General features: G+C 37.3%; 2 protein-coding genes across 2 annotated transcripts in view; one reads left to right on the forward strand and one right to left on the reverse strand.

Annotated features, from left to right (window-relative positions):
- spata20 (spermatogenesis associated 20) overlaps positions 1-2,888 on the reverse strand; it is a 46,385-nt gene extending 43,497 nt beyond the window's left edge. Inside the window, exons 1-5 of the mRNA XM_077200736.1 lie at positions 2,414-2,888; positions 1,148-1,285; positions 957-1,021; positions 723-877; positions 501-644 (exon numbers count right to left, since the gene is read on the reverse strand). Coding sequence (XP_077056851.1) covers positions 501-644; positions 723-877; positions 957-1,021; positions 1,148-1,285; positions 2,414-2,619 — 708 coding nt within the window. The 5' untranslated portion in view covers positions 2,620-2,888. The remainder of the gene's footprint in view (positions 1-500; positions 645-722; positions 878-956; positions 1,022-1,147; positions 1,286-2,413) is intronic.
- A 1,262-nt stretch (positions 2,889-4,150) lies between these two features.
- dhx8 (DEAH (Asp-Glu-Ala-His) box polypeptide 8) lies at positions 4,151-15,679 on the forward strand. The gene is made up of 23 exons (XM_077200735.1): positions 4,151-4,433; positions 4,958-5,043; positions 5,154-5,226; positions 5,488-5,579; positions 5,906-6,012; positions 6,123-6,470; positions 6,618-6,762; positions 7,635-7,838; positions 7,932-8,019; positions 8,164-8,261; positions 8,385-8,532; positions 9,146-9,327; positions 10,272-10,466; positions 10,571-10,756; positions 11,499-11,709; positions 11,798-11,979; positions 12,104-12,244; positions 12,333-12,488; positions 13,227-13,364; positions 13,487-13,615; positions 13,758-13,954; positions 14,314-14,493; positions 14,589-15,679. The coding sequence occupies exons 1-23, from the start codon at positions 4,325-4,327 to the stop codon at positions 14,806-14,808; spliced, it is 3,615 nt and encodes a 1,204-aa protein (XP_077056850.1). The 5' UTR covers positions 4,151-4,324; the 3' UTR covers positions 14,809-15,679.

A 15,679-nucleotide genomic window follows, 5' to 3' on the forward strand; every position in this document is an offset into this window, starting at 1 on the left:
CTAAAATTTTTGTAGAAAACGTGATGCAATTTTTCCCAGATTATTTGATGAATAAAAAAAAATAAAAAAAAACAGCATTTATTATATATATTTTTTGTATCAACTTAAAAGTCTTTACTGTGACATTTGATCAATTTAATGCACCCTTTCTGAATATAAGTATTAATGTGTAAAAAATTTTAGGTAGGGTACATTATCTGGAAAATGTTTACATCCTATTAATTTAATCTACTGTAAGACTTATAATCCTAAAGAAAAACATAAAACTATCACTGTTAAAAGAATAAAATAATAGTAATAATGTCCAATTTGGTCAATTTTTACATTTTTTATATTATTATAACTATTATTATTAATATACGGACCCCTTAGCACCCTCTTGTGGCTTCTGAACCAGAAAAGAAAAGATAAAATCAGATTTTTTAAAAATGAAATGAATGAAGGATGAATACATAAACAAAGGACATTTCAAACAAGGAAATTTCCGTCTCAGTTCTTACTTGTTCTATAATTCTTAAAAGCACAGTTTTCAGTCCAGGTCTTCTTCCACTGTCTCTGGGTGAAAAGTAAGTTCCACCTATGAATGGCCTGAGATCTGGTGTAAGCCACACGCTCATTGGCCAGCCACCACCACCACTTGTTGCCTGGGCAGAAAGCATTAATTCTATTTCAATGAGCATGACACTTTTTAAGTTACAACAATACATTTTACAAGTCCAAACCTGCACAAATGTCATGTAAACTTTGTCTACGTCAGGCCTCTCCTCTCTGTCCACCTTTATACACACAAAGTTCTCGCTGAGGAGTTTTCCAATCTCATCGTCTTCAAACGATTCCCTCTCCATCACGTGACACCAGTGACAGGTGGAATAACCCACTGTAAGAAGTAATAAGACTCTGTGTAATAAAACATTGACCAACCATCCAATATGTTTTCAAGTATAACATTACGTTACCTGAAAGAAAAATGGGCTTGTCGTCACTCTTTGCTTTATCAAAGGCTTCTTGCCCCCACGGATACCTATGAATGAAGAAAGAAGATAAAATACATAAAGGGAAGTTATATTAGGAATACCATAGCATACCTGCAAGTTTTTAGGATGCTGTGTGTTTTACAGAAAGCCTGAAGATCTCAAGAGTCACTCACCAGTCCACAGGGTTGTGTGCATGTTGTAATAGATAGGAGGACTTCTCTTTACTCAGGCGATTGGTGTATTTCGGGGTCTTTAACCTGTCCAGTCCATCATTCCCTGATGCCATGCTGAAGAAAACCGCTCCAGAAGACCTAAAACAATGAGAGAATATAACTGTGGTAAACTGAGTGCCACCACTGACTAGATGGCCTTAGGAAACAAAGACTCAGGAAATAATAAAAATACAATAAATAAAGGACAGATGAAATCCATACTGCATAAAGTCAGCATGAAACTCAAGTTGTGATAGTGATGTCTTCCCATTAGTGACATAAAGCTAAGAAAAAATGTAGGGAAAAAACGCCGGAAAACACATCATTAGAGAAGAGAAGAGATGGCGCTGCAGGAGTAAGGGGAAGTTATTTTGATTAAAGATTACAAGGGCATCTTTTTTTGTTTAATGTGTGCACAGATAAATAACATATAATAAATACTGTAATATCCCATAAAACATAGCAATTCTTGCTAGCACTTTATTTTACAGTCCTGTTCCCCATGCACATACAATGTACTTTTTATAGTAATTGCAATAACTGGGTAATAACTAGGTACTAACCCTTAACCAACCCCTAAACCTAACCTTAACCTATGTAGTTACCTTATATTACACAGCACTTTCTTAGGTATGTACACTTTAAGCATACGTAAGTGCACATACTGTAAAATAAAAAGCAACCAAATTGTCAATTTTGATTTCATTGTGACTTTAATTTGCAAGGAGTATGAAATTAAAATGAAGCAAATCTGCTAAAAACAAAACATGCTTAAACCAACTTTGCTGCATATTACATTTCAAATTGAATATTTCTACCCTTATGCTTCCATAGTGTCCTGTCCCAGCCTGGTTTTAGAGAGGTTTCGAGCACTTTTTCAGGTGGCTGCCCTTACTGAAGCTAAAACCAGCTTAAACTTGCCAGCAATCCAGTTTAGGCAGGGAATGACAGCTTTTTATTTGTAAACACACTTAGGGAACATTTACAGTCCAGAAGCATACGACTTACGGCATGTAAACAAGTGCTGTGTCTCATATCTTAGTAAGCTGCCTATCTAGACAGCATTTTCTACGCAGTGTTTAGAAACATAATGCATTCAGTCTTTGGGCAAGGTCTCTGTGTTAGCAACAGTGCTAACGAAAACCTGCAGCGTTTCATAAGCGCTTGTGCAAGCACGCATGAAGCAATCAGCCTGGGAGAATGACCGTGTCAGAGGTCGGTGCCTACCTGCAGTTGTCCCAGGACAATCTAGTACTGGCAAGAACTGACTTTTGGCTAAACTGGAGGGCTTGTTGTTGTCCAGAACACTGGCTCTTATATAAAGTATGATTATCTTTTCGTAGAAAGGATCCGGTGAAGAGCCTAGCTTGTGCGATGTGTTTGATGACGGTTGATGATGTAGAAGACCATGCGAAGCCCAATCTTAGCATCATAGATCCGCACCAACCTGACAGCGGTGCGGATTCACGCAGGGAACTGTCAGTGGAATGACCTGAATGTCCTGAAATGCGCCACTAGATGTCGCACTAGATCTGTTATAAATAAATACAGAAGTTTCAGTCTTTCAGGGGCCTATACCATGAAGCCGGTTTAGGTGCCTAGCCAGCTATGTCTCAGTTTAGTTTGCGTCAACCCTGGGTTTTAGGGACCATGAAAGTGGTTTGGCTTTTAGCAGTGTATATCGCCATAGTAACTTATGCTCCACGGCTAACCTGGTCCGGGGCAGGTTATGTTCAAGATAAGAGGTTGCAAACTGAACTTGGACCAATCAGCTGTGAGCAAAGTGACATGTCGTCTGCGATAAAGTCACTCCACCTGTTTCTACTCCAAATTAAAGGTCACTACATAGCAAATTATTTTTAAAGACAAAATCGTCAGGTTTTTAGTGATGCTTATTTAGAATAATAAATTTGTATGATTTAGATAGTATTTATGTAATTATTATACCCTTTATCAATCACACATGTACAATTTTAGTTCATCAATTATTATTACGCAGTTTAAATGAATAAATATGTAAAGGTAATATATATACGCTTTAGCATCAATAGACGAGGCTATAAAATGACTACATGTGAGCTTAAATGTTCAATTCTCTCTATACCTTTATCAGCTGTATAAAATAACTTCACAACTTTTACTTGCACTGATATACAGTAGCGAGACTTTTTCTTTTAGTTGTCCTCTTCCATAGACAGCTGTTTACTTCTTGCTGTGTAAATTTGTTTACATTCTTATTATTTTAATAATTCTATTTAATAAGTGAATTGCGCTGCTTCTCTCGCGAGAAATTAATCTCAGTTTCACTCTTTCTCAACATGTGATTGGCTGTTCACTACTGATGTCACACTTAAACTCTTAAACTCAGGATCAAAGCCTGGGTTGGCAGAGAAAGTTGATGATCAGCATCATGGTACCAACAAAGCCTGGTTGGATTGGTTTGGTTTTGTCAACTCTAAACTAATCCTGTAACCCTGAGTTTGTTCAACTACCCTCATGGTACAGGCCTCAGATGTCAAGGTCCCCAAAATATGATCGTCATCGTGAGAGTGACCCCCATATATATATATATATATATATATATATATATATATATATATATATATATATATATATATAGATAGATAGATAGATAGATAGATAGATAGATACATAAATATAGTTTCTTGTATAAAGAACTAATTTATTCTGTGCAAAAAATTATATTTTAAAAATGTCTGAAATATTATTCTAAAATATTTTGGTTATTATTGTCACATTATTGTTTTTCCTACTCATCATAGTAACTGTTCTGTTAGATGTATTATTTATTTATGTATTTATTGTAATTACATCTGTATGTATTTATTTACTTATTTATTTGTTTAATCAAATTGATACTTATTTTAATCTTGTTTATTATTAATATTATTATTTATTCATTTGTACACTTTTTTTTTCTAAACGTTTCCATGGACCTCATAGAACTCTGTTGCGGGCCCGCCCCTCTGGAGAGAAAAATAAATGCTCCCCACTCACAACAATTCCTCATTTGACCGTTAGAGGGCGCCTGTAATGTAACCCGGAATTTGAAGTTACCGGACAAGGGGGAAGCGTTGGCGCTTTCTTCCGGTGAACGAAAAAACAACATTGCTGAAGATGGCAGAGATCGGAGATGATGAGCTTAAAAAGCTCGAATATTTGTCTTTGGTGTCTAAAGTTTGTACCGAACTTGACAACCATTTAGGAATCAGCGATAAGGACCTTGGTGAGTTAAATAGAACACACGACACTGTGTTACGTTTTAGATAACTCGTAAGTAACGTTTGCTGGTTAGTGTCTTTCTACATGTAAGTTATAGTTAGTGCTTGTGCGTCATTTACCTGGAATAAACAGTTATGATATTAAATTATATTCAGGTCCCTAATTATGTTAAACGTTTATTTTATCTAGAATCAGACCTTTTATAATTAAAAGAAAGGCTGGTTACTGTCAGCAACGTGGTCCTATTTATCTTGTGTTAGAGCCTGCTGTTGTGTATTTTGGAAATATAACCGTCTTCCTTACTATAGAGTTATTTGAAATATGTTTTAAAGGTAACAATTAACGTACTGTAATAACTAATATTTTGGCTAAGACTATGATTACCGTTGTCATTTTTGGTAAGGGGCTGGTTAGTATAAAGATTGACCGATGTTAAAAACAGACGCATATTCTCTGGCTGCAGCTTTACAATTTACGTGTATCAGCTATAGAAGTTTGTGATAACAGTCTGCTGGTTGTGTTTTTCAGCTGAGTTTGTAATCAGTCTTGCTGAGAAAAATCCAACCTTTGATGGTTTTAAGTCAGTGCTGGTTAAAAATGGAGCCGATTTCACAGTAAGCGTTTTTGTATTCTCTATCTTTGTTTCCCTTCAATTTTGTGTCTTGTGGTTTTATTGTTGTAGTTTTAGGAATATCTAACCCACTCCGTCATCTCTGTCCTTTAGGATTCACTTGTCGGCAATTTGCTTCGTCTCATTCAAACCATGCGTCCTCCTCCAAAAACATCTACCAGTAAAGGTAAGAATATTCAGGATCTTTTAATTTACATGAATGAGGGCTGCTTTTCTCAAAAGCATTGTGCGATAAATTGATCGTAGACTATTGGTGCCAGTAGTTTTACGATCTACTTAGGCTTGCAATGCTTTTGAGAAATGCAGCCCAGTTCATTTTGATTTGAACAATATCTTCAGGCCTGCATGCATCATATTTCATCACACAGTGCCATATTTTAATCTCTCCTCCTGATAATACTTTTATGATGTGTGTTTTATTGTACAGCTTCTTATCCTGAGGCTAAGCCAAAGCGTGAAAAGGACAAGCTGAAAGAGCTGTTTCCAGCTCTGTGCAGACCTGACAATCCCATTCCCAGGGTAATTATTTAAATATATATTTAATTTGAAAGCAGCTTTTTATGCTCACCAAGGCTGCATTTATTCGATCAGAAATATACTAAAATATTACAATTTAAAATGGCTGCTATCTATTTGAATATATTTTGAACATGTTATATTTATTCCATTACTTTAGCCTTCAGTGTCCAAAAAAAAAGTGTTACTGTTTTTGTTTTGTTCAAATAAATTCAGCTTTGGGGAGCAGAAGAGACAAAAAAAACAAAAATCTTAATTATTCCAAACTTGACTGCCAGTAATCAACAGTAGCCACTTATGGGTCATAAACTATCTTTTCTCCTAACTAGTCTATGCTGGATGAGGATGACGTGAAAGTTGCTGCTGATGCCATGAAAGAGTTAGAGATGTTTATGCCCAGTGTTAGTGGAACCGAACCTAGCAGCAGTAAAAACAGGTGAGGACCTGCTCTAACATAAAATAGATACCATTGAAGTTGATACTGCAATGATTTCCTCAATGCCTCATATTATCGCCTTTTAACGTCTTAAGTATCATCCGTCTTAGATCTGAAAACAGCAGCAAGAAGAAGCGGAGGAGCAGAAGCAGAAGCTGGAGCAGAGATAGAGATAGAGACAGGGATCGAGACAGGGACAGAGACAGACGGAGACGACATCGCTCTCGTTCTAGATCTCGCTCTAATGAGAGGGACAGAAGGAAGCGTAGGAGCCGCTGGCACTCTCGCAGCAAGTCCAGGAGTCCCGCACGGGGAGACAAAGACAAAAGCTCAGACCGGTGGAAGGACAAACATGTGGACCGGCCCCCACCGGAGGAGCCATCAGTGGGGGATATCTACAATGGCAAAGTCACCAGTATCATGCAGTTTGGCTGCTTTGTGCAGTTGGAAGGTCTCAGGTATGTTTGAGATACAGTAAATTTACTATTAAGGCTACTGAATTTGATGTAAGCGTTACAATGTATTCTTTAGTAGGATAAGTTTGTAAATGTAATATTTAGAATTAGCTTTTAAACTATTTTTTCTCTCATCCTCCTTTCGTAAAGGAAACGTTGGGAAGGCTTGGTCCATATTTCTGAGCTCAGGAGAGAAGGTCGGGTGGCAAATGTGGCAGATGTGGTCAGCAAAGGTCAAAGGGTCAAAATCAAGGTGTTGTCCTTCACTGGATCCAAAACAAGTCTCAGTATGAAGGTGAGTGGGTGTCTTTATGGAAGTCATGAGAGAGAACAGGTCTGCATGGTTTGAAGTTCAAAAGTCACCAATTAAACAACCAATAAATCACAACCAGTTAAAATTAGCATTTTTAAAAATTAAGATTGTACATTAAATTTATAGATTTGTTTATAGATTAAAGAAAAGTCAATAATAACTCATTTTTAGATTCTGCAATTTTTGGTCGACTTAACAAAAGTTCATATGCAAAGATGGTGTTTAATAATAATAAAAAAAAATGGAAGGACTTTTACTTGTCATCCTTGACTTTTAGATCACACTGTATACAAAAAATTTATATTTTACATGTCTATTTCTGGGCAACTAAACAAAAATAAATGTATGTTTAAATTGGTTTATAATAATTGTTATTGTTGTTATTATTATTATTATTGTAGTTCAATTAAATTTACATTTATTTTTATAGCGTTTTTCACAATGCATATAGTTTCAAAGCAGCTTTACAGAAAATGCATGTGTCTACATTACAATTTAGAGTAATCTGTTATCAGAGGTGACTGTCAAAGTTATGTCCATTTGTCAGAATATACAGTTCTTAGATAATACAAAAACATGCAATGATTTCAAAGCAATTATTGCAAGCTTTGATCATAATTATTGCAATATAGAAATATATTGTTAAAGCAGAAAAATGTTAAATGGAAGCACTTTTAATAGTCTTTTTCATCCTACTTTATACATAAATTATTTGACTAGAAATTTTGGATATATATCTTGCATTTATAAAAAGACATTATGTGTTTAACCTGTATTTTTTAAATTAATTTTTTATTGACTAATTATTGTGCTTATGTGTACTGATTTTTTTTGGGTTGTCTTGCTTTTACAAGGATGTTGACCAGGACACTGGTGAAGACCTGAACCCTAACAGGAGGAGAAATATGGGTGGAGACGGTCAGGAAGAGTCGGCTATGAGAAATCCTGACAGACCCACTAACCTCAACCTGGGCCATGCTCCAGAAGTAGAGGATGACACGTTGGAACGCAAAAGACTGACCAAGATCTCAGATCCAGAGAAATGGGAAATCAAACAGGTGCGTGGCCATCTTTAATGTGAAATTGAATTGATCCACTGTTTAAACATTATGATCAAATTGTAATCTACATCTTGATCTGTTTGTTCTTAGATGATTGCGGCCAATGTGTTGTCTAAGGAGGAGTTCCCAGACTTTGATGAAGAGACTGGAATTCTGCCTAAAGTAGATGATGAGGAGGGTATGAGTTGCATTCACCTTTGTTTAACCCAACATTTGCAGATAAATAAATTCCTAATTCCTTTGCTAGTCTATCACAATAAGGCACTTCTAGCTGCCTGAACAGTCACCTCAAACTTTGTCTGTGTTGTGGTTTGTCTGTCAGATGAGGATTTGGAGATTGAGCTGGTAGAAGAGGAGCCTCCATTCCTGCGGGGACACACCAAACAGAGCATGGATATGAGTCCTGTCAAGATTGTCAAGGTAGTTCAAAACTCATGTACTCTCACTTTACAGCTGCCTGGTGCCAAGAAAGTTATTGGTTTCACTGAAGTAGATATAACCTGTGATTTTAAATATTCCGTTTTTTGTTTTGTTTTCTGTCAGAACCCCGACGGATCTCTCTCTCAAGCAGCTATGATGCAGAGCGCTCTGGCCAAAGAGCGACGGGAGGTGAAACAGGCCCAGCGGGAGGCTGAAATGGACTCAATTCCTATGGGTCTTAATAAACACTGGGTTGACCCACTTCCCGACGGTAAGACATTCAGACTTATTCCAACAAAAAAAAACAATGACACAATAAAACTGTAAAATAAAATAGTTTACATATAATAAAAAATATTTCAAATAATACATAAGCATAAATACTTAATTTAAAGACCTCATTGTTGACCATCAAACAACTGTAACTCTATGAGTAGCCTTGCAATTTTGTTCTTCTAGATGAATCTTCTAGAGGAATTTTAATTAGAACACACTACAACTCCTAAACTGCATGGAATAGTAGTAGCAATTGAAGACTAGAAAAGAAAATAGTCTGATTACTTCTATAGTGAAGTAGAAATTGTATGAGTAAATGGATGTTTTGTGCTCCATGTCCTCCAGTAGTAAAAATAAAAAAAGAACACAGTTAAGACACTGATCACTCCATATAAACATCCTTCCTATTTGTCCATACCGTAGTTTAGTGAGTTCGTAGATGGCCATCTGATTTCCTGATGTCTGCTATCGAAGCAGTCTTGCATATAAAAAGCCTATCTCTGCTGCTCATATGCCCTCTGGCCTTATATGAGCTCAAGTCTGTTATCATCTTTGTGCATCTATAATAAATGCTTTTTCCTGTCTTCACACGCTCACCATCCATGCAGTTGACGGCAGGCAGATAGCTGCCAACATGAGGGGCATAGGTATGATGCCCAACGATATCCCAGAATGGAAGAAACATGCCTTTGGCGGCAACAAGGCCTCCTATGGAAAAAAGACTCAACTTTCTATCCTCGAACAAAGAGAGAGTCTTCCCATCTACAAGCTGAAAGAGCAGCTCATTCAGGTGTGACTTCGTCTAATATGTATATGATCCGATCCGAGGCTTTGAATATTGAGTATCTGCCGATACTGAGTCCAGATCCGATACTTGTATTTTTCCAGTGCCTGGTGCACACTTCAAGTACATTAAAGTTAACGAAATCAATCCAGTGAGTGTATACAGGGATGTGCCGAGAGTTTCTCATGGCCAGGGGCTCAAATATAAAAAAAATTTAAAAGGACTACTGCAGAGTAAATCTACTTATTAAAGTAGTTATATTTAAAGGTCTATATATTATTATTATTCTCTCTCTCTCTCTCTCTCTCTCTCTCTCTCTCTCTCTCTCTCTCTATATATATATATATATATATATATATATATATATAAATAAATATCCACTTTTTTTTATTGCAATAATTCTGCTTCTTGTAGAATTTTGAATGTACAATAAGGGGATTTAAGGTTAGAGAGCAATGATGCCCGTGTCGGAATGCCAGTCAGTCAAGTCCGAAGCAAGATGCAACGCATTATGGCAATGACGTCTCAGATAGTCTGATTGCAGATAAAATAAACCGTAAATAAATGACTTTTGAGTGATTCATTACAGAAGTGTGCTTCAAATATGCTAAACACAGAAGCTTGAATATGTATGGGATGCACTCAGACCTCATTGGTTCTAGCACTGCACACACACACACATTTGAGCTTCTTCTTTTCCTTTTAATGGCGGTTGGCAAAACCAATTATAGGTGCATATCACCACCTACTGCACGACACCTGCATGACAGCTGACGTGAAAAAAAGGATGTTAGGATAGCCGATATTGATCCGTTAAAAAAAAAAAAAAAGCTTAATCGCCCCCAATACTGATCCGTGAGATCTGCTTTGGGCTTCCCAAATGTATATTCATTCTGATATGTTTATTTCAGTCTAGTTGTGTTCATAAATTTACCAATGTGTTTTTACAGGCTGTCCATGACAACCAGATTCTGATTGTAATTGGGGAGACGGGCTCAGGAAAGACCACCCAGATCACTCAGTACCTAGCAGAGGCAGGGTACACCACTCGGGGGAAGATCGGGTGCACACAACCCAGAAGAGTGGCAGCCATGTCTGTGGCTAAAAGAGTGTCGGAGGAGTACGGCTGCTGTTTAGGTCAAGAGGTAGATGCTTTCTTACATTCATTTTCTTGATATAGACAACAATGATCTAACATTTCACCATAGCTTTTGAAACCGAGCCCTAATCTCTTTCTGTGTCCGCGCAGGTTGGCTACACCATCCGTTTTGAGGACTGCACAAGTCCCGAGACTGTGATTAAGTACATGACGGACGGTATGCTGTTAAGAGAGTGTCTGATTGACCCTGATCTGGGCCAGTATGCCATCATTATGCTGGATGAGGCCCATGAGAGAACCATTCACACAGACGTGCTCTTTGGCCTGCTCAAGAAGGTACAGTTCACAAATTGAGGTTTTGTTCACAGAGTCAGTGAGTGTCAAGGTCAATGTTCAGAAACATGCACTGCCTTTCAAAAATTTGGGGTCCAAAAGGTTTTTGTTTTTAAGAAATTAATACTTTTAATCAGCAAGGATCTATTAATTGATCAAAAGTGACAGTGAAGACTTTAACATTGTTACAAATAATTAATTTTTCAAATAAATGCTGTTCTTTTGAACTTTCTATTCATCAAAGAATACTGAAAAAAAAAAATAGTTGCGTTTCCTGAGAATAGAAATCATTGAAGACTTGAATGAATGAATTCAGCATTGCCATCACAGGAATAAATTACATTTTAAAACATATTAAAATAGAAAAGTTATTTTAAATTTGTAATATCTCACTATACTGCTGTTTTTACTGTATTTATCAATTTGTATCAATGTATCAATTAATACAGCCTTTGTGAGCATAAAACTTATTTCAAAAGCATTAATATATATATTATTTTAAATATTATTTATAAAAAACAAAATGTTGCTATTATTATTAAGAATAATTAAAATATTTGTACCTTTTTAAGGTGAACAATAAACAAGTTCAAAATTAATGAATACAATAAAATTTACTATATTGGCTTTGTATTTGACTATATGGGGAAAAAATGTTAGAAAGTGATCAACTTAGGTGCTATTCACTATTTTACCATTTCTTTATTGGGCATATGTAATAATGTCTTGTTCTTGTGTTATTTAGACTGTACAGAAACGAACTGACATGAAGCTCATTGTGACATCTGCCACGCTGGATGCTGTGAAATTCTCACAGTACTTTTATGAAGCACCTATTTTTACTATCCCTGGTCGTACATATCCAGTGGAGGTTTTGTACACTAAAGAACCTGAGACTGACTATCTGGATGCCAGCCTTATCACAGTCATGCAGATCCACCTCACTGAGCCTCCAGGTAACATTTTGCACACAGTTGTGCTCAGAAGAACCTGTAGATGCCTGTGAAAATAAGCTTACTATAATTGAAATGATTTACTGTACAGGTGACATCTTGGTGTTCCTGACGGGTCAGGAGGAGATCGACACTGCTTGTGAGATCCTGTACGAACGAATGAAATCTCTCGGTCCTGATGTCCCAGAGCTGATCATCCTCCCAGTCTACTCTGCCCTGCCCAGTGAAATGCAGACCAGGATCTTTGACCCAGCACCACCTGGAAGTAGAAAGGTACCATTCAGGCTTTCTCCTCTCTCTGGTCACCTCTGACATGTTAAATCAAATTTACCTGAAAATTTAGATCACTGTATACACCTTAACAAACATTCTGCTGTTTTTTGTTTTTTTTTCTCAGGTGGTCATTGCTACTAACATTGCAGAGACTTCTTTGACAATTGATGGAATCTACTATGTGGTGGATCCAGGTTTTGTCAAGCAGAAGGTTTATAACTCCAAAACTGGCATTGATCAGCTAGTTGTTACCCCCATCTCCCAGGTAACATCCATTTCTAATGACCCAGACTACACACAGCATACGTTGTAAGTACACTTTGACTCCTAAACCTCATTCGTGTGGTCCGTAGGCCCAGGCCAAGCAGCGAGCTGGCAGAGCAGGTAGAACAGGCCCTGGCAAGTGCTACAGACTCTACACAGAACGCGCCTACAGAGATGAGATGCTCACCACCAACGTACCTGAGATTCAGAGAACTAACTTGGCCAGCACTGTACTGTCTCTTAAGGTACAATCTTGTTTTATTTTTTTTTAAGGAATGCACTAAATATTAAATTTATAACAGATTCAGATAAAAGTTTGGGAGATAAAGATAATTATATGACCGATATCAAAAAAAATTATTTAAAAACATCACAAAAATCAATTATTTTAAATGCTACAATTTAGGCATCATAGAATTATATTATGTAATTATATTATGGATTGGGAATTGGAATGGATATTCATTAAGATAATTAAATATTAGTGTTTTATACCATAGATACCATAGATAAAAGAAAATTATAACTTTTTAAGTGAGTGCTAGATGACACAAAAATGATCTAAATGTAAAAAAATTACATGCACAGTTAAATAACTACATTGCTTTGGATAAAAGTGTCTGATAAATGAATACATGTAAATAGGATGATTATGTATCCAATATTTACCAATAAATCTCTGAAGGCCAATTGACACTTCACCAACAGCCAGATCAATGCCAACAGTCACCAGATTAAAGCATGTCACTTCTCAGGCATTTTATGGCCAATTCAACATGTTCAATATGCGAAAACAAGATCCGACAGATGGCAATAGACTCTGGTAACGCGGGTAACGCACTGATCCGACAGTGTCTGTTGACATCTGTCGCTGTCGGTGCGGTTTGAATTGACCTTAATACGGAATAATAATACATTTTCAGTGTATCTCTAATATTATATTTTATGCATTTTAAGATCAAATTTTATTTTCCTTCAATCAGGCAATGGGCATCAATGACTTGTTGTCATTTGATTTCATGGATGCTCCACCTATGGAGACACTCATCACAGCCATGGAGCAGCTGTACACTCTGGGAGCGTTGGATGATGAAGGTCTGCTCACACGACTCGGTCGTAGAGTAAGTGTGTACATCTCATCTGTTTAAATTTGGGAATGTGCTCGTAACAAGGTTTTGTATGTAGCTGCTCAATTTGCATATGCAAAATAAAGTATTAAGATTCTTGTCACTGTTCCTATCAGATGGCCGAGTTTCCTCTGGAGCCCATGCTTTGTAAGATGTTGATCATGTCCGTCCATCTTGGCTGCAGCGAAGAGATGCTTACCATTGTGTCAATGCTCTCAGTACAGAATGTCTTCTACAGACCAAAGGTACTCCTTTAGCCCACACACATTACCAGATCTATTATCAAGGGTCAATGAGTGGCCAAGAACAGTTACATCAAGTAAAGTTTGAGGTATCCGAGCAGACTGATCCTGAAGATATTAAGCATGATTTTACTCTAAATGTCAGGACAAACAAGCTCTGGCAGACCAGAAGAAGGCTAAGTTTCACCAGCCTGAGGGGGACCACCTGACTTTGTTGGCTGTCTACAACTCCTGGAAGAACAACAAGTTTTCCAACCCCTGGTGCTACGAAAACTTCATCCAGGCGCGATCTCTCCGTCGTGCACAGGACATCCGCAAACAGATGCTGGGCATCATGGACAGGTGAGGGCTAGAGAATATCTAACGTCATGCAGGCTTACTTGCATAATGCAACACGTGTTCACACCAAGAATGACTATAAAGATAACTATATTAGTATTCACACCAATATCAACTTATGACCAGCCTTAAAAATAGATTAACTTAAACTAAATTGACTAGTCTTAGCTGTTTATGCAACCGGCCACTTCAAACAATATTGTTCCTCTATGTTGTTATTGTTATAGTTGTGGTTTGGACTTCCCTATTCACATAGAATTAGATATTGTAACTATAGATATCGTCCATGGTATGAACAGGCTTTTGAACTCTATAATTATAAATATTGTTAATAATTATACAATATTGCATGTTGTCTTCAGGCACAAGCTGGATGTGGTATCTTGTGGTAAGGCCACAGTGCGTGTACAGAAGGCCATATGCAGTGGTTTCTTCCGGAATGCAGCCAAAAAGGACCCTCAAGAAGGTTACAGGACCCTCATAGACCAGCAGGTGGTCTACATCCACCCCTCCAGCGCATTGTTCAATCGCCAACCAGAATGGTATGTACCAAAATGAGATTGTTATTGTATTAACCACCAAACTGATATCAATGTTGCTTGTACTAAAGCTGGTTTCACTCTCTTATTTTCCTCAGGGTGGTGTACCATGAGCTTGTGCTGACCACTAAGGAGTACATGAGGGAGGTGACCACCATTGACCCGAGGTGGCTTGTAGAGTTCGCTCCAGCTTTCTTCAAAGTGTCTGATCCCACACGCCTCAGCAAGCAGAAGAAACAGCAGCGGTTGGAGCCCCTCTACAACCGCTATGAGGAACCAAATGCCTGGAGAATCTCCAGAGCCTTCAGGCGACGCTAGAAGCTTCTCAGAAGGTTCTCATAGAATGCGAGTGTCTGATACTGCTGCTGAACAAAACATCATTTTTTTGTTGTTTGCAGAGTGGAGGATAACATGGACAGAAGCTAAAAATGTTCTTAACAAACATGAGGTGCCCTATTTTCAAAGATAAGATCCTTTCCACTGCTTCCACATCCTTTCCACAACACGTTTGATTTTAACGGAGACATTCCCTAAAAAAAAAAACCTGAACGGATTTTTCTGCTTTCACTTTACTTTAAATCAGAAGCATTTAATTTTGTTTCTTCTGTATGTTTCTCACAATGCTTGGTGGTTATAATTATCTTTGCTTTGAGTATTGGGGTTCTTTGTATTTTAAAAATGAAAGAATAATTAGCAAAATGTAAAGAAAAAGTCCAGCCAATTTTACTTCACTATCTTCTCAACAAAACATACCGGTTAATATTAGCATTTTCATAGTGCATCTCCTTTTCGTCCAGACTCTCAGGACGACCCATTTGTGTGGCAGAATGCATCCGTCTGGTCAGTTGATGTTAAATAAAGTGCTGCATGGGAAAGGGTTTTCATTAATTCAGTTAGTTCCTCTGCAGAGGTCTGGTCATGTACAAGTGAACAGGATGTCAAGACCACTTTATCACACACCAATCTCATCCTTTTTTGGGACCTCTCTTCTGTTTTAATGTTTAAATTACCAACTCCGCACTGGATCAGTGTATCGGATCACAGTGGAGATTTTGTATTATAGCTCTTTTATTAGAGGAAACGATGGGGGGTGGAAATGTCCTGCAGGTTTTGATATGGTTACAGCCTATGTTATGTAATATCTTGGAGTCGTTTTGATGTCGAATTAAACTGTCCTTTCAAAAGGTCA

Source organism: Siphateles boraxobius, unplaced genomic scaffold, assembly GCF_051911475.1.
Source record: "Siphateles boraxobius isolate OS27281-9 unplaced genomic scaffold, OSU_SipBor_1 46, whole genome shotgun sequence".
In the NCBI taxonomy this organism is placed as follows: Eukaryota; Metazoa; Chordata; class Actinopteri; order Cypriniformes; family Leuciscidae; genus Siphateles; species Siphateles boraxobius.